Here is a 26,724-nt window from a genome sequence, read left to right on the forward strand (position 1 = left end):
TCTCTCACTCCAGAAGCGACCAGAAGCGACTTGCAAACTACAGACCACCTACTGCAATGCAACCTGAGCCCTGCCACATGCACAATGGAGGACCTTCTTATAGCAACACCAGAGGCACTCCAAGTGGCCAGCTATTGGTCAAAGGACATTTAATAGAATATCAAATGTGTTTTGTTTGTGTGTTTTTAATGCAATACAACTGTTTTGGTTTGCTCCTGACACGATAAATAAATAAATATTATTATTACTATTATTATTGCAACAACCGCCAATATGGCACCTTCCTTACAAGTTGCATTTCACACAGGAACATAAGCTTAAGTGGCTGAACGATGAAAGGAAAGGGCCTGAAGCTGTTATGATTGTGGGAGTTGAAATCCAAAAAACCTGGAGGGCTCAAGTTTGCCCAGGCCTGCTCTATACTATAGAATTAATGAGGCTTGAGCCTACTTTAACTGCTCAATGCTATGGAATCCTGGGAGTTGTAACTCTTCAGCAGAGAAGGCTAAAGTAGAACCACAACTCTCCTGATTGCATAGCATTCAGATATGGCAGTTGAAGTGGTGCCAAACTGCATGCATTAACTCCGCAATGTAGAATATCCCCAAGGGAGCTGCATATGATGTGGGTACTCCTACCCACAAAAAATAAGAACGGAAGGGAAGACACTCAATGGATAATCTATAAAAATCGGTGTCGTGTTGAATGTGCTGGACTTTGGTCTAAGATCAGAGCCCGATCACCATCTCCCAAAGCAGTTATTATACTCCCAACTCAAGAATGGGAAACGTAACTTTGGTGAACAGGAAAAGAGATTGAAAGATGGGCTTATTTATTTATTTATCGTGTCAGGGGCAACCAGACATTTGTATTACATTTCTAACAGAACAAAACAAACAGACAGACAAAACACAAAATTTGCAAGCTTGGTAGTTGATTAAATGTCCTTTGACCAGTATCTGGCCACTTGGGAGTGCTTCTGGTGTTGCCGCAAGGAGGTCCTCCATTGTGCATGTGGCAGGGCTCAGGGTGCATTGCAGCAGGTGGTCAGTGGTTTGCTCTTCTCCACACTCGCATGTCATGGATTCCACTTTGTAGCCCCATTTCTTAAGATTGGCTCTGCATCTCGTGGTGCCAGAGCGCAGTCTGTTCAGCGTCTTCCAAGTCGCACAGTCTTCTGTGTGCCCAGGGGGAAGTCTCTCATTTGGTATCAGCCATTGATTGGGGTTCTGGGTTTGAGCCTGCCACTTTTGGACTCTCACTTGCTGAGGTGTTCCAGCGAGTGTCTCTGTAGATCTTAGAAAACTATTTCTTGATTTAAGTCATTGACATGTTGGCTGATACCCAAACAAGGGATGGGCTGGAGATGTCACTGCCTTGGTACTTTCACTATTGGCTGCTACTTCTCGGCGAATGTCAGGTGGTGCAATATCGGCTAAACAGTGTCGTTTCTCCAGTGGTGTAGGGCGCAGACACCCCGTGATAATGCGGCATGTCTCATTACAAGCCACATCCACTGTTTTAGCATGGTGAGATGTGTCCCACACAGGGCATGCATACTCAGCAGCAGAGCAGCATAGCGCAAGGGCAGATGTCTCCAGAAGTGACCAAAGATGGGCTTAAAGCCAACCTTTAAAATTGTGGCATAGACACCAAGAACTGGAAGTCCTAGCCCTTGAGTGCTCTAGCTGGAGGTCAGATGTGACCAGCCGTGCTGCAGAATTCAAAGAGGCAGGAATGGAGGTCGAAAGGGAGAAATGTGCCAAGAGGAAGGTGCATCAAGCCAACCCGAACCAGGACCACCTTCCATCTGGAAACTGATGTCCTCACTGTGGGAGAACATGAGGATCAAGAATAGGGCTCCACAACCACCTATGGACCTACTGTCAAGAGGTTCATCATCCTCAGGCTATGAAAGATTGCCTAAGTAAGTAAAGTAAGTATTAAGATCAGAGCAATCAATGAGTCAAATCCGGAGTCCAAACCATGGAAGGAAATACTTGGGAGGCCAAAACCAGTACTCTGCTCTGCAAAAGCTCAGTTATTTCAAAGCTCTCCATCGGGGTGGAAACCCACTTCCCTCCTGCTCCGTGACTTACTGTGATTTACGTCTCCGGGACTCCAAGCTCCGACTAGTCGAGGTCCACCCCTCCATCCTCCCCCTTTTCCTTCCCATCCGCCAGATTTGGATGGATAGCGAAAAAGACAGAGTGTTCCCAGCCATACATTACACAAGTTCACGCACCATATGTTACACAAATATTTGTAGCTGAGGCCCAGCGCCTCGCAACTGCTAAGTGAGCGTCTCCGCAGAACTTTTAAGATCCCCCTACGCAAAACAAAACAAAGATGCCCCCCCTCCAAAAAATAAGGTGGGGAGAGAAGCAAAATGCCAAAATAATTCCACTGCTGCCCTCCTTTTTAAAGAGGAGGGAAATGGCAAATTAAAACCATGGCTAACTGTAAGCAGGGATTTGTTGGAAAACGAAGCGAATGCAGGCTGAGTATTTCAGGGTCTACTGGAAAAATAAGTCTTGTTTTGAGATGGCTGGAAAGTCTCCAACTGTAGGCCGAAAGAAGGGGACCCCATCATGTTTTGCTCCGTCAAACCTTTTTCCAACCAGCATCAGATTTTTCCCTGATCTACGGAATAGTTTTGCTGGAGAAGAAGGGAACAAATGTTTGATTTACTGATTCATCTGTCGTCGTAGAATTAGAAGTTAGGGTGTGTCTACACTGTAGAATTAATGTGGTTTGGCACTATTTAAACTACCATGGCTCAATACTATGGAATCCCAAGAGTTGTAGTTTGTCCTCTTTGGCAAAGAAGGCTTTGTAAATCTGCAATTGTAGTTGTAGTTTGTCCTCTTTGGCAAAGAAGGCTAAAGACCTTGTAAAACTGCAATTCCCAGGATGTCATAGCATTGGTAGCCTCTTTGAGTACCTATGGTGAGAAAGGCGGAGTAGAATTGGAGATGATGACAACGATACTAATAATAATAATAACGATTCTCAACTGCAAAAGGCCATTTTATTTGAGAGATAGATGAGCTCCCTCTAGCAGCTCCAGCTCCTCATGTGGGGACATGAGAGAAGCCTCCCACAAGGATGATAAAACTTCAAATCATCCGGGCATCCCCTGGGCAACGTCCTTGCAGACGGCTAATTCTCTCACACCAGAAGTGACCTGCAGATTCTCAAGTCTCTCCTGACATGACAAAAAAAATCGAAAATACATCACACGGAGTAGAATTGGAGATGATGACAATGATACTAATAATAATAATGATGATGATTCTCAACTGCAAAAGGCCATCTTATTTGAGAGGCAGATGAGCTCCCTCTAGCAGCTCCAGCTCCTCATGTGGGGAAATGAGAGAAGCCTCCCACAAGGATGATAAAACATCAAATCATCCGGGCGTCCCCTGGGCAATGTCTTTGCAGACGGCCAATTCTCTCACACCAGAAATGACTTGCAGATTCTCAAGTCTCTCCTGACACGACAAAAAAAAATCGAAAATACATCACACGGAGTAAAATTGGAGATGATGGCAATGATACTACTAATAATAATAATGATTCTCAACTGCAAAAGGCCATCTTATTTGAGAGGTGGATGAGCTCCCTCTAGCAGCTCCAGCTCCTCATGCGGGGACATGAGAGAAGCCTCCCACAAGGATGATAAAACATCAAATCATCCGGGCATCCCCTGGGCAACGTCCTTGCAGACGGCCAATTCTCTCACACCAGAAGTGACTTGCAGATTCTCAAGTCTCTGCTGACACGACCAAAAAAATCGAAAATACATCACGCAGTACTAAACTCTTAGGAAGTGTTTGACTTGTGATTTTGCGATACGAAATCCAGCATATATATCTCATTTTTTTGTGTCATACTGTGTTTTTGTGTTACTAAACTAATAACAATAAGGGTAAAGTAAAGGTAAAGGTTTTCCCCTGACATTAAGTCCAGTCATGTCTGACTCTGGGGGTTAGCGTTCATCTCCATTTCTAAGCCGAAGAGCCAGCGTTGTCCATAGACACCTCCAAGGTCATGTGGCCGGCATGACTGCATAGACCACCATTACCTTCCCACCAGAGTGGTGCCTATTGATCTACTCGCATTCACCTGTTTTCGAACTACTAGGTTGGCAGGACTGGGACTAACAGCGGGAGCTCGCCCTGCTCCCTGGATTCAAACCTGTAACCTTTCAATCATCAAGTTCAGCAACTCAGTGGTTTAACCCACTGCGTCACTGGGGGCTCTATAACAACAACAATCAATCAATCAATCCTGGGTTGTTATGTGTTTTCCGGGCTGTATGGCCATGTTCCAGAAGCATTCTCTCCTTGTGTTTTGCCCACATCTATGGCAGGCAACCTCAGATCTCACAACCTCTGAGGATGCCTGCCACAGATGTGGGCGAAACGTCAAGAAATAACTTCTGGAACATGGCCATACAGCCCAGAAAACTCACAGCAACCCAGAATCATAGCGTTGGAAAAAACCCCAAGGGCCATCCCGTCCAACTCACTTCTCATGTGCAGGGACACAATCAAAGCACTCCCAACAGATGGCCATCCACCCTTTGTTTAATCCTAATGTGTTTGTCAGGAACAGAACCTCACTATAACTAAGGACCCCCAGTCTTTTAATTGTGTCAAAAGCTGCCTTGGGCCCCACTTTTTGAGAATGGTGGCGTACAAATGCAATAAATGAGCAAACAACCTCTGAGGATGCCTGTTAGGAATTGTGGGAATTGAAGTCCAAAACACCTGAAGGGCTGAAGTTTGCCCAGGCCTGGTGCAGACTAACCAAGAGCGCTTCTTAGGGCCCATCTACAGTGCCATATAATCCAGATAATCCACATATCAGATAATCCACATTATCTGCTCTGAAGAGGATTATATGAGTCTACACTGTCATATAATCCAGTTCAAAGCAGATAATCTGGATTTTATACGGCGCTGTAGAAGAGGCCTGAGACTTATTCACAAATAGGGATTCAGAATGATGGTGGGAAATGGGGAGAGAGCTCAGAGGTCATGTCTAAAGTTGGTATCACAGAATATATATATATTCTGTATATTGATGAAATACAATCTTTATATAATAACTCAATGCAGCAAAATATTCAACCATTGGCGGAAAGACTCTGAAATAGGATGTCCCCCATCATCTAAGTAGGAAAAAGCTGAAAGAAGGAGGGGAATGTGAGGAAACCCAGAGCATTTCCTTTCCAAAAACAAATGGATTGGGGAAGGGGGGGTGCTATAAAGGGGTCAGATCCCCTTCTCCTGGCCACCTTTCTCCTCCTAATGACAGAGCTGTCAACTGACCGAAGTGTAGGAGTGACAAGACACAGCGCCCTGAGACCAGACCATAAATCTTTCCATCGGATCAAAGACCTGAGATGTGGAAAAGGTTGGCGGATGAGAAGAGATGGAAAGACTTTGGGCACATCCAGATAAAGTGCGCATAGGGATAATGGGAGACCAGGGTTTGAATTCTTGTTTGGTTGTGAAACCCATTGGGTAGCCTTGGGCAAGCCACACTCTTTCAGCCTCAGAGGAAGGCTATGGCATTCTCCCTTTTGAAAACATCTTGCCAAGAATATCCTAATAGCATCATCTTCGGGTTGCCAAAAGACTTGAAGGTACACAATAACACCATGTAACACAATTTCTGGGTTATAAATGCCATTTCCTAATTGGTTCTATCATTAATAAAATGAGGAAAGTTTATTAAAGTTTATTTATTTATTATATATTACATGTAATATTACTAATAATATTGCAGTATAGTGTTATAGTACAATATAGTAACATATAATACTAATATTATAATAATATATAATTATAATATGGGCTGGTCCATGAGGTCATGAAGAGTCGGAAGTGACTGAACGAATAAACAACAATACTAATATTGTTCTATGCTAATAATATAAAATATTGTATGTACATATAATATTGATCATAATATTGTGAGCTGCCGGTGGTGCAATGAGTTGAACCCTTGTGCCAGCAGGACACAAAGGTTTAACAATATTAGTATTATAATAACAATATTATATACTAATATTAGAACAATATTAGTATTCGGCCCTCCAGGTGTTTTGGACTTCAACTCCCACAATTCCTAACAATTCCCCCTCAGCCGCTTAATGTATTGAAACAGCTGTGGATCCAGGCAGGAAGCAGGCTCCACTGGATAATACAGACCGTTTCACGAGCAAAGGTAAGTGAAACTTTACAGTATCTTGTAATGTAAACCTTTTTGATAGTGTTGCGATAAGTTGGAAACCACCAGAAGCATTCTCTCCAGACGTTTCGCCTGCATCTATGGCAGGCATCCTCAGAGATTGTGAAAAGCTAGGCAATTTGGGTTTATATATCAGTGGAATGTCCAGGGTGGGAGAAAGAACTCTTGTCTGTTGGAGGCAAGTGTGAATGTTGCAATTGGCCACCTTGATTAGCACTGAATAGCCTTGCAGCTTCAAAGCTTGGCTGCCTCAAACAGACTAGAATTCTTTCTCTCATCCTGGACATTCCACAGATATATAAACTCCATTTGCCTAGTTTCCAACAGATTCTGAGGATGCCTGCCATAGATGTGGGTGAAACGTCAGGAGAGCATGCTTCTGGAACATAGCCACACTGCCTGGAAATCTCACAGGAACCCAGTGATTCTGGCTATGAAAGCTTTCGACAATGACTTGAAGGTGCATGACTACAAAGCTGAACAGAACAGAAATGTAATAGTAGAGGCACGTCTCTTTCTAAATTTCCATAGGTGCTTTTAACTAAGTTTAATCCTATTTTAATATTTGTTGATTGCAGGTTTTGCATTGCGTTGCTTTTTAATGTAGTGATCAAGACACACTTTGGATATAAATAAATATCATCACCTTCTTCAATGGGACAAGAGACTTCCTCAGGGACTGGATTATTATTTTTTTGGAGTACCATCAAAGAAAAATGAATGAACTCTTCTTTCATTATATTAATCCTTTAAAAAATACTTGCATCCCTCGAAGTGCTCTGTTTGAAGGTCAGCATAGCTCTAAAATTCCCGGGCGAGCGAAGCCACATCCCGGAAGCGCCACGGAGCTCACAAAGGCATCCGTGCGCTCTGTTCACAAACACATCTGTCCGCACTGGGATGAAATGGCCAAGTGGTACAGCTGCCTGTTCCCCTTCAACGCCCCGATTGCGCCAAATGGCGAGTTGGGAAGAAAAGCAACCCAAGCAATTTGCAAAGAGTTGGACAATACAACCCTCTTCCCACTGAAGGAAGGAAAAACAACAAGACTACAAAGAGAAACTAATCTTTGCGATGCTGTTCCTCACATTCGCACCTTCCAATAATTTTATTGGCATTGTTAAGAACTTTCATGTCAACCCAAAAACATCAACAAAACATTCATCCAGTGCTTTGTTTATAATCATCCCAGCAAGGATGAAGAAATTTGGGGAATCTGAAGATGGATCTACATTGCCATTTAATTAATGCAGGTTGGAATTTCATGATATGGTAAATGTAGATCAGGCATATGCAAACTTGGGCTCTCCAGGTGTTCTGGACTTCAATTCCGGCTGTTAAGAATTATGGGAGTTGAAGTCCAGAACACCCGGAGGACCCAAGTTTGCATATGCCTGATGTAGATGCATACAATGCAGTTCAATGAAGTAGAGCCACATTTCTCAACCTGGGGGTCGGGACCCCTGGGGTGGTCATAAAGATAGGTCTTCAAAGTCAACTACGGACCCACCAGAGTACTGATCCTGGAAGACTATCCTACTCAGCCAATGAGGGATCGCCTAAGTAAGTAAGTAAGGTGGTAATGAGGGGGTGTCAGAGGGGACACCAAAGACCATCAGAAAACACAGTATTTTCTGTTGGTCATGGGGGTTCTGTGTGGGAAGTTTGGCCCACTTCTTTCGTTGGTGGGGTTCAGAATGCTCTTTCATTGTAGGTGAACTATAAATCCCAGCAAGTAAAAGTCCCAAATGTCAAGGTCTATTTTCCCAAACTCCACCAGTGTTCACATTTGAGCATATTGAGTATGTGTGCCAAATTTTCTCCAATTATTTGAGTCCACAGTGCTCTCTGGATGTAGGTGAACTACAACTCCAAAACTACCACCAAAGCCTTCCAGTATTTTCTGTTGGCCTTGGGAGTTCTGTGTACCAAGTTTGGTTCAATTCTATCATTGGAGTTCAGAATGCTCTTTGATAATAGGTTAAATCCCAGTAACTACAACTCCCAAATGACAAAATCAACCCCCCCCCCCCAACCCACCAGTATTCAGATTTGGGCGTTTGTGTACTTGTGCCAAATTTGGACCAGTGAATGAAAATACATCCTGCATTTTTTTTTTGCTAATTTTAACCTGTGTATTATAGGTGAATTCTAACCTGCGTTTTTACATGAGTGTATCCTGTATTGTATTGTGTATATTTTAATAGTGTTGTGTTTTTTCTCTCTGTTTTTATGCTGTACTCAACTTCAAGCTGCAAGGTGAAGTGGATAATAAAACAATATTAACCACCTGAAGCCTAACTCTGCCAAGACACAAGTGTGTGCTTTTCACCTACGTAATCGTGAAGTCAACCAGAAACTGAAGGTTACCTGGGAAGGCCAAGACCTTGAACACTGTTCCCACTCTAAATATATCGGCGTCAACTTAGATCAAACGCTAACATTTAGGAAACACTGTGTGAACACAAAGCACAAAGTAGCTTCATGCAATAGCATCCTGCAGAAACTTACTGACAACACATGGGGTGCAGACCCAAAATTAATGAAAACATCAGCCCTGGCATTGTCGTATTCAACTGATGAGTATGCCTGCCCTGTTTGGCATAAATCTGCCCACACGAAGCAGGCGAATATAGCACTAAATGAGACATGTAGAATAATCACAGGATGTCTCAAAACTACACTTGTTGATAGACTCTATAACTTAGCTGGCATTGCCCCCCTCCTCCAATGTGTGATGGGAAGTTGCCTACAATTGTGAGACAAATAATGTTGGACACAGTGAAAGGCACCCACTGCATTGCTATCAGCCTCCTCTCGGTAGACTTAAATCAAGGCAAAGCTTCATGAGAACCACCACTCCTCTTAATGTTCCTCCAGCAACAGCAAGAGCATCTCTCTGGGCAGCTAAACCAGGAAATCCCACTGGATGCCCCCCACCCCAACAAGGGTCTTCCTCCAGGGATAAACCAAGAATGGGCAACTTGGAATCGCTGAACAGACAAAGAAGTGGAGTTGGCAAATCAAAAGACAACCTGGCAAAATGGCACAACCTAAAAGAATCCTCCACCTTGTGTGACTGTGGAGCAGAGCGAACAACTCTGCATCTGCATGCTTGCCCACAATGCCCTGCCTCATGCACAGAGGAAGAACTGTTTAAAGCTACAGGCAATGCGGTCGCTGTTGCCCGTTTTTGCTGTAAAATTATTTAGTTGCTTGTGCTCCTTCTATTTTTATCCTTTTTAGACTTATGTATGCAATACTTTTGACACAAAATAAAATAAGTAAACAACAACAACAACAATCTTTATTTATACCCCACCACCATCTCCCCAAAGGAGACTCATGGCAGCTAACATCAGGCTAAGCCCAAAAATAACAATAAAACAAAACAAAGTTCAAAGAAACAAAATAGTGTCAAAATAAACACATGAAATGACAAAATAAAATAAACAAAATAACATCATAGAGAGATGGAACACGGGATGGGCCAAATGTGCTAAGAATAAAATTGATAAAATTGGTAAAACCTTGGGTGAGAGAAGAGGATTGTGTGTCTGGGGGAGAATGTGTTACTAAGGGAAGAGCTCAGAAGGAGAAAAAATACACAAACAAATAAAAACTAATCACTATCTTAAAATTCCTGTTATGGATACCTAAAATAAATTAAAACAGAATAAAACTTGATTAAGTAATAAGTTTCATAAAATGAGATGAAATTACAACATGGAGGATTGTGGAGTATAGTGATGAGCTTGAACTGCAAAGACTCTGGCACAATACAGTGAAGGTGGTCCCAGTGGTGATCGGCACACTGGGTGCAGTACCTAAAGACCTTGGCCTGTACTTAAACATAATTGGCGCTGACAAAATTAGCATCTGTCAGCTGCAAAAGGCCACCCTACTAGGATCTGCACACATTATGCGCCAATACATCACATAGTCCTAGACACTTTGGAAGTGTCCGACGTGTGATCCAATACAACAGCCAGCAGAGTGATCTTCTTTGCTGTGAACTAATCTTGTTGTGTTTCTAATAATAATAATAATAATAATAATAATAATAATAATAATATCATCATCATCATCCTGCAACAACAAACCAAGGATGAGCTTGCAGCACTGACTAGTTTGGATGAAGTCAGCAATGCCATCAGTCAACAAAAAAATAACAAAGCCAGCGGACCTGATGGGATCCCTGCTGAAATCTTTAAAGAGGGAAGACGTGCTCTGGCAAAACAACTCTTGGGAAGTGTCTGACGTTTGATCCAATACAACAGCCACCACAGTGATCTTATTTGCTGTGTACTAATCTTGTATAGTAATAATAATAATAATAATAATAATAATAATAATAATACATCATACATCATACGTCCTAAATGCTTCGGAAGTGTTTGACTTGTGATTTTGTGATACGAAATTCAGCATATATCTCTCTTGTTTGCTGTGTCATACTGTGTTTTTGTGTCAATAAAATAGTAATAACACCAAGATATACTTCCTCTGAAACTGGAAGCTCTCCTAACTGCCATGCCTAGTAAGGTTTGTTGCTTCTGTCTTCAAATAATTTCTGATTTATGGAAACCAATAAGCCAACAGATCTGTCAGATCTCAAGAGGTTAAACAAGGTCAGCCCCTGGTTAGTTCTTGGATGGGAGACCATTCAGGCTCTATTTCAGAGAAAGGAAGTGGCAAAACCGCCTCTGAGAATTCCTTGCCTAAGAAAACCCTATTAAATCCACAAGGTTGGCATAAGCCGCGACACATATTAGAATTTAAAATGTGCAGAATCCACAAACGACAGTGTTGAAACATTCAGGAAACCAAAAGACCTTTTCGTCTAAGATCCATCTCAGATTTAGGAAAAGATGGCCGGAGAACTAAATGGATGAAAATGCAAATGTATTTGCATGAAGCCAAGGACAGAAGAGAGGTGGATTTGCAAGGCACAGACTAGATCTAAAGAACTCTTAAGAAAAACAGATGAGAAGGAATCCGGCCCCAAATCCAAAGGAATCTCAAAGAGCGGGGATGCTCTATCAATCACAGGCAGCTCTGGATGGAGTTTGAGTGAGAACAGACCCATTAGACTAGAGCTCAATGGAAAGAAAATTAAAAAAACAGCTTTTCAAAGTGATAAAAAGACATTTTTAAATAGAATTCTGAGCAGAAGATCTATTAAATTCAGGAGATCACCTTGAACAGGATGATATGAAGGATGGCCGAGCCGCTAGGAATCCAGAGAGAGCTCCCATTAAGAATTGCAGGAGGGAGTTCGCTCTGGATGGGATGGATTTATGGAAACAATAAAATAATAAATAACGGGGAAGAAGAGGTGGAAGAAAGTTGCGAAAGGGATGCAAGGGGAAAGATGGGAGTATTTTTGAAAAGCAACCCTACAGATGAATTCTGTGAAATTTCCCTTACGTACATCTGACTACCTGAAACAATATTATTATTATTATTATTATTATTATTATTATTATTATTATTATTATTATTGTCAAAGGCTTTCATAGCCGGAATCACTGGGTTTTTTGTAGGTTTTTTCGGGATATAGGGCCATGTTCTAGAGGCATTCTCTCCTGACGTTTCGCCTGCATCTATGGCAAGCACCTAAGAGGTGGTGAGGTCTGTTGGAACTAGGGGAAAGGGTTTATATGGAATGACCAGGGTGGGACAAAGGACTCTTGCCTGCTGGAGCTAGGTGTGAATGTTTCAACTGACCACCTTGATTAGCATTTGATGGCCTGGCAGTGTCTGGGGCAATCTTTTGTTGAGAGATGATTAGATGTCCCATAGATGTTGCCATAATGCAGGCGAAATGTCAAGAGAGAATGTCTCTAGAACATGGCCATATAGCCCGAAAAAAACCTACAACAACCCATTATTATTATTATTATTATTACTTCTTACTTATTAAATAACAAGCAACTTTTTTTAGTGTTGTTAGCCACTTTGGGTCTCTTTTCCGAAAGAGAAAGCGGGCTATTACAACAACAACAACAACAATTATCATTATCATCATTATTATTAATTCTTATTAAAATTATTAATTATTATTATTACTTATTAAATAACAAGCAACTTTTTTGTGTTGTTAGCCACTTTGGGTCTCTTTTCTGAAAGAGAAAGCGGGTTATTACAACAACAACAACAACAACTATTATTAATAATAATAATTCTTATTAAAATATTTATTATTATTATTACTTACTAAATAATAGTAAGTAATAATAATACTTACTAAATCTTTGTGTTGTAAGCCACTTTGGGTCTCTTTTCCGAAAGAGAAAGCAGGCTATTACAACAACAACAACAACAACAACAACAACAACAGCAATAACAATTATCATTATTATCATTATTATTAATTCTTATTAAAATTGTTAATTATTATTATTGATTATGATTATAGTTGTTGTAATACCTTACTTTCTCTACTATTACAACTATTATTAGCATTATGAGCATTCATAATATTAATGATATGACGATAATTATAATCATATTTGTTGTAATATCCCGCTTTCTCTTTCCATCTATTATTATCATTGATGATGCTGATGATAATAGTTGTGATATCCTGCTTTCTCTATTACAACTATTATTATTTTCATTATTAATCATGATAATAAGAGTAATAGTTCTTGTACTATCCAGCTTTCTCTATTACAACAATTATTATATTATTATCATCATTAATAATGTCGCTTCTGATGCAGTTTCTCAAGTCGCTCCTGACACGACCAAAAAAAATATCATTGATAATAATATAATAATATATAATAATATAATATAATATTTGCCTGGTGGCGCAATGGGTTAAACCCTAGTGTCAGCAGGTCAGCGGTTTGAATCTGGGGAGAGCCGGCTGAGCTGGCTGAGCTCCCTCTGTCAGCTCCAGCTCCCCATGTGGGGACATGAGAGAAGGATGGGAAAACATCAAAGGATGGGAAAACATCAAATATCCAGGTGTCCCCTGGGTAATGTCCTTGCAGATGGCCAATTCTCTCACACCAGATGTGACTTGCAGTTTCTCAAGTCGCTCCTGACATGAAAAGGAACCATTAATAATGACGATGATGGTGATGACAATAGTTGTTGATGTAATATCTGGCTTTCTCTTTCAAGCTATTATTAGCTATTATTAGACTCATTGATGATGATGTTAATAACAGTTGTTGCTTTAATATCCCACTTTCTCTTTCAAGCTATTATTATCATTACTATCATTGATGATGATGATGATGAAGATGATGACAATAGTTGTTGAGGTAATATCCCACTCTCTCTTTCAAGCTATTACTATCAATAATATCATTTATTTATTTATATCCCACTTAATCTCTCCATATGGAGACTAATTGATGATGATGTTAATAACAGATGTTATTATTATAATATCCCGCTTTCTCTTTCAAGCAATTATTATCATTACTAAAATTGGTGATGATGACATTAGTTGTTGCTGTAACATCCCACTTTCTCTATTACAACTATTATCATTATTATTATTATCATTAATAATAATAGCAACAATAATAGTTGTCGTAATATCCCACATTAATAATAATAACAACAGTAATAGTTGTTGTAATATTCCACATTTATAATAATAATAATAATAGTTGTTGTAATATTCCACATTAATATTAATAATAACAATAATTGTTGTTGTAATATCCCACATTGATAATAATAATAATAACAACAACAATAATAATAGTTGTTGTAATATCCCACAATAATAATAACAATAATAATTGTTGTAGTGTCCTACAATAACAATAATAATAATAACAACAACAATAACACAACAACAATAGTTGTTGTAATATCCCACAATAATAATAATAATAATAATAATAATAATAATAATAATAACAAAAATAGTTGTTGTAATATCCCACTTTCTCTTTCGGAAAGTGTCTGTCTGCTTGTTTGCTTTGTTCTGTTAGAAATGTAATATAATTTGACTGGTTGTCCTGACACGACAAATAAAATAAATAAATAAACAAATAAATTTCAGAAAAAAAGTCCCAACGGTACAATATACAGTTCAAAACTTTTGAAAAAAACATACAAACCTTAAAATGGGATTAAAGAGTAGGATTTAAAGGAAGTGTCAATGAAAGCTGGGTTTTGTACTCTACTCCACGGCCTCCCTCCCTAGCCTTATCCAAGCAGGCAGTCCCCAGATTGGGTCTGTAGGGTTGGTTCTGAACTTGGGTTTGTACGTAAGTCGGAGCAACGACATTTCTGGAAGTCCCCCTCCAGCCCAATGGCCTCGATCCCTTGCTGGGGACTCACTCACCCGTAGATCTCGTCCTTCTCCCGCTTCAGGGCGTCTCCGGCCCCCATTCCGGGGGGCATCCCAGGCCGGTGGCTGTTGACCCCTGCCGAGCCGTAGGGTGCGCCTTGGGCGAGCGGGTGGTGGGCGGGCAGGGGTCGTGCACCCGGGTGGGGCTCCCCGAAGGCCCCCGTCGGCGTCCCTGATGCCCCTCCTGGCAGGGAGACCCCCTCCAGGGCCGCGTAGTGGACCAGCTCATCATACTGGAGGAAGAAAGAGAGAAGGGAGTTTAGAGAGACAACCATCCCTTTCCCACGGATCCCAAGAACTTTCCAAAGGGATGCCCAGGAGGACTTTGCTCTCAAGATCCCATGACACTAGGCTTCCATTATACTGTGTTACTATAATTCCGTGATACAATGATTCTATGAGTCCATGATACTTTTACTTATATGATACTGTGATTCCATGGTTCTGTTATGATTCTATGATACTATAATTCCATGGTTCTGTGATTCTGATTCTATTCTATAATTCCATGATACTATGATACTATAATTCCATGAAACAATGATTCCATGGTTCTTTTTTTTTTCATTCGTTCAGTCGTCTCCAACTCTTCGTGACCTCATGGACCAGCCCACACCAGAGCTCCCTGTCGGCCGTCACCACCCCCAGCTCCTTCAGGGTCAGTCCAGTCACTTCAAGGGTTCTGTGATACTATAATTCCATGGTTCTGTGACTCTGATTCTATTCTATGATTCCATGATTCCATGATAATGTAATTCCAAGATACTACAACTCCATGATTCTATGATACTAGGATCCCATTATTTATTTATTTACTATTTTTATATACCACCCCTCTTGACTCGGGCTATACTATGATTCCATGATACTATAATTCCATGATTCCATGTTTCTGTTCCATGATTCCATGATACTGTGGTTGTATGGTGCTATAAATGATTCAGTGATACTATAATTCCATGATTCTATGATACTATAATTCCATCATACTCTAATTCCACGATTCCATAATGTTACTATAATTCCACACGTCTGTGATTCTATGATACTGTTCCATGATATAGTATCCTGGAATCATAGTACTAGGGCCCCTTCTACACTGACATATAAAATCCACCTTATCCACTTTGAACTGGATTATATAGCAGTGTAGACTCATATAATCCAGTTCAAAGCTTTGGTAATCTGGATTACATAGCAGTGTAGAAGTGGCCTCTGATACCATGATTCTATGATTATCTGCCTTGATATTCTGGGTTGTATGGCTGTGTGGAAGTGCCCTTAGATACTATTATTCCATGATTTATACTATGATTCCATGATATCATGGGACTATGATTCCATTATACTATGATATTGTGATGCCATGGATCTATGATACTACAGTTCCAAGAGTCTATGATACTATAATTCCATGATATTATGATTCCATGATACTATAATTCTCTGACTCTATCACATGATGATATGATTCCGTTATATTATGATTCTATGGTACTATAATTCCATGATATTATGATTCCGTGATACTATAATCCCACGATAATATGATTCCAGGATAGCATGATACCACGATTCTATGATACTATAATACCATGATAATATGATTCCAGGATAGCATGATGCCATGATTCTATGATACTATAATTCCATGATTCTGTGATTCTATGCTTCCATGATGTTATGATTCCATGATACTATCTCGGATTCTATGACAACATGATGCCATGATTCTGTTATATTATGATTCTATGATACTATAATTCCATGATTCTGTGATTCTATGATTCCATGATACCACAATTCTATGATACTATAATTTATTTATTTATTTATTTATTTACATTATTTCTATCCCGCCCATTTCAGCCCGAAGGCGACACAGGGTAGTAATCCCATGGTAATATGATTCCAGGATACCATGATACCACAATTCTAGGATACTATAATTCCATGATTCTGTGATTCTATGCTTCCATGATGTTATGATTCCATGATACTATAATTCTCTGATTCTATGACAACATGATGCCATGATTCCATTATATTATGATTCTATTGGTACTATAATTCCATGATTCTGTGATTCCATGATACCACAATTCTAGGATACTATAATTCCATGATAATATGATTCTAGGATACCATGATACCACAATTCTAGGATACTATAATTCCATGATAATATGATTCCAGGATATCATGATACCACAATTCTAGGATATTATAATCCCATGATAATATGATTCGAGGATAGCATGATGCCATGATTCTATGATACTATAATTCCATGTTTCTGTGATTCTATGCTTCCATGATGTTGTGATTCCATGATACTATAATTCTCTGATTCTATGACAACATGATGCCGTGATTCCGTTATATTATGATTCTATGGTACTATAATTCCATGATACCGCAATTCTATGATACTATAATTCCATGATAATATGATTCCATGATAATATGATTCCAGGATACCATGTTACGACAATTGTATGATACTATAATTCCATGATAATATGATTCCAGGATATCATGATACCACAGTTCTATGATACTATAATCCCATAATAATATGATTCCAGGATAACATGATACCACAATTCTATGATACTATAATTCCATGATTCTGTGATTCTATGATTCCATGGTACCACAATTCTATGATACTATAATTCCATGATAATATGATTCCAGGATACTATGATTCCATTCTATGATGCTATAATTCCACGATTCCATGATATCATGATTCCAGGATACTATGATGCTATGATTTGACACACACACACACACACGCACACGCAAATCATAAGGTAATCAGGAGGAAATGAGGGTCGTGCCCCTTCCTTCCCTGCCGTCCTATATAGATGCCCCAATCTGTCCATTTCCACTACAAGCATATCACCAAAATCAGGGGTATTTTATTTAAATCTGACCCTAGGAAAGGGGTATACAGACAAGGAGGGTGACATGGGGGTCTTGCACCCCTAAATAAGAATCCTGTGGAATATCCCCCCAAACGCCTCACCCTTACAGCCACTTCAGGGTTTAGACACTGAAGCCGGCATCTCACGGAAAGGGGGCAAAGGGACCCAACCAAGGAGAACTGAGCAAAGATAGGAAGAGTTATAGTTCTAAAGGGGAATGAATGGTTTTTAATGCCTCACTTTCCGCATTGCTGGGAATTCACGCAACGAAGGGATATGTCATGGGGAAGAATACTTATTTAGAGGTCGATGCTTTCAGGACGCCAAAAACTCAAGTGTAGTTGATCTCCCAGAGGAACGACCAATCACAAGTGTCCATTTATGAATTGATTCCGTAACTCTTCTGTTTTTTCCTTAATAATATTCCTGTGTGTTGACTCTTTGGCCCTTGCCTTTCCGATACTGTTGGCTGCATTAGTTGACAAAGCTGTATTATATTACTATTGTTATTATGATTCACTATACTCTATACATCTGTTTGGTAAAAATAGGCATGGAAGTAATATTCATAATGGGTTGATGTGAGTTTTCCGGGCTGTATGACCATGTTCCAGAAGCATTCTCTCCTGACATTTCACCTGCATCTATGGCAGGCATCCTCAGGGATTGTGAGACCTCACAACCTCTGAGGATGCCTGCCACAGATGTGGGTGAAACATCAGGAGAGAATGCTTCTGGAACATGGTCAAACTCACAACAACCCAGTGATTCCGACCATGAAAGCCTTTGACAATACAATATTCATTATGATCTTCCTACAAATTTCGGGGTTACTCTTCACATTCAAAAAAGTTCTGTGGTCCTGGTATGAGATGAGAAATTGTGGGAAATTGTGCCCGAGGAAGCGGAAATAAAACAGTAAGTTATAGACTGCTTGGGACGCTCTCCCCGCTCCTGGTGATAAACATGTGTCCGCACAGAGCAAATAAAGTTATAGGACACAGATGGATAAAGTAAGGGGATCACAGGCCATATGCGACACATTTTTCCCAATCTTTGAGTCTCATGGAGGAAAGAAAAAGTGGGATATAAATAAACACAATCATCATCATCATCATCATCATCTAGATTTCCTTCTTTTTAAATTTTGTTTCCTGCTCAAAAATAGACTTTGTCAGGACTCTGTAAGAACATCAATTCAGATGAATCACAGGGTTCCCCCAAAGTGTTGAATTATTTTTTCAAAACCAGGAGTATATTCTTATTTTTTAAATGAATTGGTGGTCAAAAAATTGGCCCTCTAGCCTATTACAGTTGTCCCTAACGCGGCCATCTCTGGTTCCTCTTTCCCGCATCCTGGTTTGGTTTGCTCGTCCTTCTTCTCCCACAAACCTCAAACTCCAGATAATGTTAATTTCTATCTATCTCCATCCACATCCTGGCTTGGAAAACCCATAATATAAGGACAATGGTCACTATTTCTTTTTGTAACCATTCAACACCCTAACCCCAAACTTCAGCATCCTCTTTAGTTGACATTTTCCATCTTCTCCTTCCTTCCTTCCTTCCTTCCTTCCTTCCTTCCTTCCTTCCTTCCTTCCTTCCTTCCTTCCATCCTTCTTTTTTTCTTTTCTTTTCCTTCCTTCCATCCTACCTTCCTTCCTTCCTTCCTTCCTTCCTTCCTTCCTTCCTTCCTTCCTTCCTTTTTAATTCCTTTCTTTCTTTCTTTCTTTCTTTCTTTCTCTCATTCTCTCATTCTCTCTCCCTTTTCTTCTTTCCTTCTTTCCTTTTTTCTTTCTTTCTGTCTTTCCTTCCCCCCTCCCTCCTTTCTTTCTTTCTTTCTTTCTTTCTTTCTTTCTTTCTTTCTTTCTCCCTCTTTCTTTTTCCTTCTTCCTTCCTTCTTTTTTTCTTTCTTTCTTCCTGTCTTCCTTCCTTCCTTCTTTCCTGTCCTTCCTGTCTTTTTCTTCCTGTCTTTCTTCCTTTCTTTCTCTTTCTTTCTTTCTTTCTTTCTTTCTTTCTTTCTTTCTTTCTCCCTCTTCCTTCCTTCCTTCCTTCTTTCCTTCCTTTCTTTTTCCTTCCTTCCTTCCTTCCTTCCTTCCTTCCTTCCTTCCTTCCTCTTTCTTTCTTTCTTTCTTTCTTTCCCCTTCTTTCTTTTTTCCTTCCTTCCTTTTTTTCCTTCATCTTTCTTTCTTTCTTTCCTCCCTCCCTCTCTTTCCTTCCTTCCTTCCTTCCTTCTCTCTCTCTCTCTCTGTCTGTCTTCCTGTTTTTCTTTCTTTCTTCCTTTTTGGGCAAACTTTTTGCCACTTAAGGCAATTTCACACCATTCCGACTCGTCAATTTCAAACTCCCCCCTTCTTCATCAGAACAATATTTGCTGCCTTGTGTGAAGAGAGATAAAAATCCAAAAGGGAATCTAAACATCCTCATCATTTAATCTCTCTCTCTCTTTCCTAACATGCACACAATTCCTTGCTAACCAACCGGCAGAGTTGCTGATCTTGCTCCTGATTTTTGGAAACCCATCTGCAAAACTTCTCTTCCTCTTCAAAATGATCCCATCAGTTAATTTATTAAATGTGTTGTGTTTTTGGTCAACGAACAAGAGAAAGAGAGAGCTCGGCAAACTTCGAAAGCCATGGGAATTTGGAAAGGCGCTGAACTTTCCAGACAGAGGGATTAAACACACACATTAGGTTTTCCAAGCTGGGATTCGGACGCTGCACATCTCGATGGCCTCTCAAGCAAGTTCAATTGCAATACTTCTGAAACTGGGGTTCTGGTTTTGGAAAAAGAAAATGGGTATCATGCGTATGTGCTTTCAAGTTGCCTGTGGACTTATGGCGACACCATGAAATGCATCGGGGTCTCTAAAGGAGCTGGATTGGCCAGTTTCCTTCCTCTAAAATATATGAATTAACTTCCTCCCAGCCTTCTTCAGACTTTCCCAAACTAAAAGAGTCACCATTCATCCATGTCTTTGGCATTTCTTTCTTCCTCCATTCTTTTCCCTTGGTTTTAAAGGAAATTTGTGAAACAAATATTATATATTGAAACTGGATTTTACATTTTGGTTGATTGTAGAATTTTGATGTTTATGCTTTATGATATTTAATTGTGTTGTATGGCAATTGAATGTTTTGCCTTATGTTGGAAATCGTCCTGAATCCTCTTGGGGAGATAAGGTGGTATATAAATAAAGTATTATTAGTATTTTAAATATTACATTAATTACAATCATTCATCCAACTTCCACTAAGCACATTCAACTCTGAGATTAAAGAAAACCTTTGCTGGCCCCACATCTCCCTCTCTTCCCCCCCCCCCCCCCCCCCCCCAGGAAAAAAAGTGTGACATTTTCCTACCCGGCCAACTATTCTTATTTAAATCTCGCCTTTATCTCGGCTGCTTTGTATACAGAAGGACAGAAGCATTTAACCTCTCTCTGCCTTCATCTGCGAAACCTCACTTTTCAGCTCCATAGATCTTTCTTTTTTTTGACAAAAGTGTAGTTTTCAAAACTACAGATTTAAAACAATTTCTTAATTATTTGGGGAGAGATAAGTGGGGTTTTTTTTGGAGGTTCTCAAAAAGGATTGCTAAACTCCTTGGATGCAGAAAAAAAACACATTTCCATTAAGTTCGAATTCTAATAAAGTTTTGCATCATGTCAATTTAGCACAAGAAGTTTGAAAGCGCTTCCCATCCTTTTGCTTTGACTTTGAGGAATTAATTGATTATAATAATATAATATATAATAATAATAATAATAATAATAGAAAAACATCCTGAGATATAAATATTTAATAGTATTTCTGTACCTTTGTATTATGAAATGAGAAATCAAGAGTAGAAGTTCTCAGGAGGGAATGGAGAGATGGTGGGATTGAGGAAAAATACTTGTATTTTTGAAGATTGTATGTTTCTACCAATATATCTATAATTAAAAAAACTTTCTATATTATATTATATTATATTATAATATTATATTATATTATTATATTATATTATATTATATTATATTATATTATATTATAGGCAAACACTGCCTTTCAATGGGGAAAAAAGTTGGGGAAATTATCTATATTATATTATATTATATTATATTATATTATATTATATTATATTACATTATAGGCAAACACTGCCTTTCAATGGGGAAAAAAAGTTGGGAAAATTATCTCCCAACGGCTTACAAAACTTTGCATCAGAAAACAATTTCCTTGCAGAAAAAAACATTTACAAAATTTTGTGTCGCTCGGGAATCTCGTCGTTGCATTGCATTTTGCAAAGCTGGATTTCAAAATAGGTTTGTTGCAACATTTTTTTAAAAAAAAATTGCAACTCTCTATATGTGTATATATATGTATATAACTACATGGTGATGGCTGGGAATTTAGCGTCCCATAGAGAGAGAAAGAAAAGAAAGTTTTGGGGATTTCTTACAACCGGCCACATTCAAGACACATTAACCCCGGCCTTTCAAGGGGGCCAGTCCCTTTCTGCGGCTCCATGGAGGGGGGTCAAAGGAGAATAAGGGAGTGGAAAAACTTTAGAAAGGCATCACAAAATGCCACAAAGCAGCCCCATTGAGGCTTTGAAATGAGCAGCCCCGAATCAAAGCCAAAGGGCCGAGGAAAGTCAAGGAAGAGTTTGCCCTAAAAGAGAGACTTTTGGGGAGGGGTTTTGTCCCTCCTCAAAGACACCCTGTGCCTCTATTTTGCTATGGAGACTTTCACAAATCTCCTAAATATGGGGTTGGATTTTGAGCCAAATCTGTATCATTTTAAATAGTATTTGGGGGAGACGGGACACAAACCTTACAATCCAATACAAAACTTTATTACGGTCACTGACCAGAACAAATTCTTAAAAAGCTATTGTTGTTTTCCTCTCCAAAACAGGACCAAATAGTATTTTGGGGGGAACGGACACAAACATTCTTAAAGAGCTATTATTCCTCTTTGAAAGAAGGGGTAATTTCAAGTTTTTTGGGGGGGAAAGGCATATTTTTTTTCTCTCCCTCCTTCCATTGTTTGCCCACTTTCCCAATTCCACTTGACACTTGCCAACTAAAGGGTGTCAATGGGACAAAAAGAAAAATATTTACAAATCAGAATGGTTCGGATGATGAAGTGGGAAATAAAAGGGTACAATAACACATTGACAAAGCAGAAGTTTGGGCTGAATTGTTTATGTTTAGCGGATGGAAGGGGAAAGGGACTTTGGGAAGCAAAACAAATCCAAAACCCAAAGTAGAAGAGTTTTGTGTAAAACTTAAGAATCAAGACACACAGGGAAATAATTCATTCTTGTTTGTTTGTTTGTTTTGCTCTCCAAAATAGGACCAAATAGTATTTGGGGGGAAACGGACACAAGAGCTATTATTTCTCCTCGGAAGAAGGGGATAATTTCAAAGTTTTGGGGGGAAAGGCATATTTTTTGTCTCTCTCCTTCCACTGTATGCCCACTTTCCCAATTCCACTTGACACTTGCCAACTAAAAGGTTTGAATGGGAAAGAAAGAAAAATATTTACAAATCAGAATGGTTCGGATGATGAAGTTGGGAAGAAAGTACAATAACATATTGACAAAGCAAAAGTTTGAGCTGAATTATTTATTGTATTATCGAAGGCTTTCATGGCTGGAATCAACTGGGTTGTTATGTGTTTTCTGGGCTGTATAATGTTTCAGAAGCATTCTCTCCTGACATTTTGCCTGCATCTATGGCAGGCATCCTCAGAGGTTGTGAGGTCTGTTGGAAACTAGTATATATCTGTGGAAGGATGTCCAGGGTGGGAGAAAGAATAGATATATAAACCTAACTTTCCTAGTTTCCAACAGACCTCACAATCTCTGAGGATGCCTGCCATAGATGCAGGCGAAACATCAGGAGAGAATGCTTCTGGAACATGGCCATTCAGCTCAGAAAACACACAACAACCCAGTGAATTGTTTATGTTTTGCGGATGGAAGGGGAAATGGAGTTTAGGAAGCAAAACAAATTCAAAACCTAAAGTAGAAGAGTTTTCTGTAAAACTTAAGAATCAAGACACGCAGGAAAAGAATTCATTCTCCAAAATAGGACCAAAAAGAGCCTGAAAGAGAGTTGACTTTGGAAGTTAACAAGTCAGGGATTCTTTGTTTACAATGTCATTTTTAAAGAAAACTCCAAGTCACAACGACAACAAGAGGCATGGGAAAAGAGGGGGGAAACAAGAGGCATCTGGAGCATCATCACCTTACCCTTTGTGCCATCAGATCTTCCAAAGTTTTCCCTCCAGGTTTCCTTTTCCTTGGGCTTCTCCCCCGCTTTGGGGGGAGACGGCTCCTCTTGGGGACTCCAGGAAAACTTCACTCTTTCCCAAAGAAGGGGTCTTTCATTCTGCTTCCCATCATTTCAGCCAAATCGAAGAGAGAGGGAGGACCAAAAGAAAAAAAAACTATGGCCAAAAAAATATTAAAAATCCTTCCAAAAGGAAGAACAGTTTGCTCAAGAGTTCAAACGGTCCATAGAAGAACAATTTCGGAAAATGTAAACAAAAACAAGAACAAATAATTCAGCCAAAGAGAAAGCTAAGCAGGAAAGCGAGTTTGATGCCGGCATGAGATTCCCATGAATGTGATATGTGTGTGTGTAAAAGAAAAAGAAGGGATTATTCTTTCCTTGCTTGTAGAAATCTCTTTTCTTCCAAGTAGACCTTCTTATCTTCCAGATTTGGGCTGTCCATCAAGTGCTGAACGGATATAAGTGATGGTCCTTGTAGAATATATATATATATAGTAATTAGAAAGGAGGAGAGAGAAGGGATGTGTGATGATGACCCAGTGCCACCCCTTCTTCCAAAACACTCTCACACTCTTGTCTCTTCCGCCTTGATTTCTTTCTCTTTCTTTTTTTCCCCCCTCCTTCAAAACATGGACATCACATCCACTATCTCCCCCTTTCCTCCTCCTCCTTGCTTTTAAATGGTTGTGGTTTCAATCCTATCAAAGCCAAGATGCAAGGGATGTATACACACACATACACACACACATACACAAAAAGAAGCAAAGAGGGGGGTGGAAAAGAGGAGGAGAGAAAAGAGAGAAGGTGGGAAAGGAGGTGTGGGGGGGCTCCTCCGAGGGTCCCCAAAGCCCCCCCTCACCCAGGAGGGTTTCTCGCCTGCCTGCCTTCCCACCCACCCCTATGGAGCCCCCTTCTCCTTGGCAAACAGAGAGGGCCGGCCAGTCAGGGATGGGGGGGAAGAGAGACAGAGGAGGAGGAGGAGGAGGAGGCGCACACAGAGAGAGACACACACAAGATGGGCTTGTCAGTTTCTCCTGGTCTCCTCCTCCTCTTAAAGCAGCCGTAGGTCTTGGACAGGAGAGGGATGGGGGGCCTGGATGTGGGGAGTCAAGGGACCCAAGTGACCTGTCAACCTAATTCTTTATGGAGAGCGGTTGAAAAAAAAAAATAAAGATTGGGGCGAAGATGACAATACCCATCATTTGGATAATATTGTATTTAGTGTGTGTTTATCCTCCTCTCTGGGCACCCTCTCTCTCTCTCTCTTTCTGTTTGGATGCTCTCCTTTCTATTCTATCTAGATGGGGAGATGAAGATGAGGAGGAGGAGGAGGGGAGGCAGAGAAAGAAAGATGCTCTCCTCTTCCAGCTCCACAGCCCTGAGCTATGAACACATCCGGAAGTAGAAGGGTCTACACATTAACCCATTCCCTGCCTGGCTCTTAGGGAGTCCAGGCTTGGAGGTGAAGGCATCGGATGCATGGACTGGGGCAGAAGACGATGGTGATGGAGACCTTCTGCCAGCATCGCATCCCTGGCCTGGCTTCTTCCTCCATCCCTCGCACCACCCAGCATTGTCCTCATCTCCGGGCTTCTTCTCCGGCATCTGTTTCTGTGTCACTCTTGATTTGCTGTCATTGTTTTGGTGACACCCCCCCCCCCCCCTGTTATGTCAGCTCCACTAGTTGCCGATCCACTTCCAAGCATAATTCAAAGTGATGGTCTTGGCCTATAGAGCCCTATACGGTTCCGGCTCAGTTTACCTATCCGAAGGTATCTCCTTCTACGTTCCACTTCGTAGTCTAAGGCCCTACTCTTGGTCCCACCAGCTTCGCAAATGTTTCTGGTGGGGACGAGGGATAGCGCCTTCTCGGTGGTGACCCCCTGCTTGTGAAATTCGCTCCCCAGCAAGATTAGTTCAGCATCCTCCCTCCTGATTTGCTGTCATTGTTTTGGTGACACCACCCCTCCTGATATGTCAGCTCCACTAGTTGCCGGTCCACTTCCAAGCACAATTCAAAGTGATGGTCTTGGCCTATAAAGCCCTATATGGTTCCGTCCCAGCTTACTTATCCAAATGTATCTCCCTCTACGTTCCACCCTCTACGTTCCACAAGGTCTGCTGGGGAGGTCCTTCTCTCGGTCCCACCGGCTTCGCAAACGCATCTGGTGGGGACGAGGGACAGGGCCTTCTTGGTGGTGACCCCCCGCTTGTGGAATTCGCTCCCCAGCGAGTTTAGATCAGGTGATGATATAACTAATTGTTACTGGTCTTGGCCTATAAAGCCCTGTACAGTTCCGTCCCAGCTTACTTATCCAAACGTATCGCCCTCTATGTTCCACCTTGTAGTCTAAGATCTGCTGGGGAGGCCCTGCTCTCAATCCCACCAGCTTCGTAAACGCGTCTGGGGAGGACGAGGGATAGGGCCTTCTCGGTGGTGACCCCCTGCCTGTGGAATTCGCTGCCCAGCTTACTTATCCGAATGTATCTCCCTCTACGTTCCACCTCTTGGTCTGAGATCTGCTGGGGAGGCCCTGCTCTCAATCCCACCAGCTTCGCAAACGCATCTGGTGAGTACGAGGGATAGGGCCTTCTCGGTGGTGATCCCCTGCCTGTGGAATTCGCTGCCCAGCTTACTTATCCGAACGTATCTCCCTCTACGTTCCACCTCGTAGTCTAAGATCTGCTGGGGAGGCCCTGCTCTCAATCCCACCAGCTTCGCAAACGCATCTGGTGAGGACGAGGGATAGGGCCTTCTCGGTGGTGACCCCCTGCCTGTGGAATTCGCTGCCCAGCTTACTTATCCGAACGTATCTCCCTCTACGTTCCACCTCGTAGTCTGAGATCTGCTGGGGAGGACCTGCTCTCGGTCCCACCAGCTTCGCAAACGCGTCTGGTGAGGATGAGGGATAGGG

At 40.8% G+C, this 26,724-nt stretch overlaps 1 protein-coding gene across 1 annotated transcript in view; it reads right to left on the reverse strand.

Annotated features, from left to right (window-relative positions):
- Positions 1-25,167, reverse strand: part of LOC137094949 (homeobox protein meis3-like) — a 79,587-nt gene extending 54,420 nt beyond the window's left edge. The window contains exons 1-2 of the mRNA XM_067460961.1: positions 23,767-25,167; positions 14,585-14,823 (exon numbers count right to left, since the gene is read on the reverse strand). Coding sequence (XP_067317062.1) covers positions 14,585-14,823; positions 23,767-23,778 — 251 coding nt within the window. The 5' untranslated portion in view covers positions 23,779-25,167. The remainder of the gene's footprint in view (positions 1-14,584; positions 14,824-23,766) is intronic.
- Positions 25,168-26,724: the final 1,557 nt, after the last annotated feature.

The sequence above is a fragment of the Anolis sagrei genome, chromosome X, assembly GCF_037176765.1.
Source record: "Anolis sagrei isolate rAnoSag1 chromosome X, rAnoSag1.mat, whole genome shotgun sequence".
Classification (NCBI taxonomy): Eukaryota; Metazoa; Chordata; class Lepidosauria; order Squamata; family Dactyloidae; genus Anolis; species Anolis sagrei.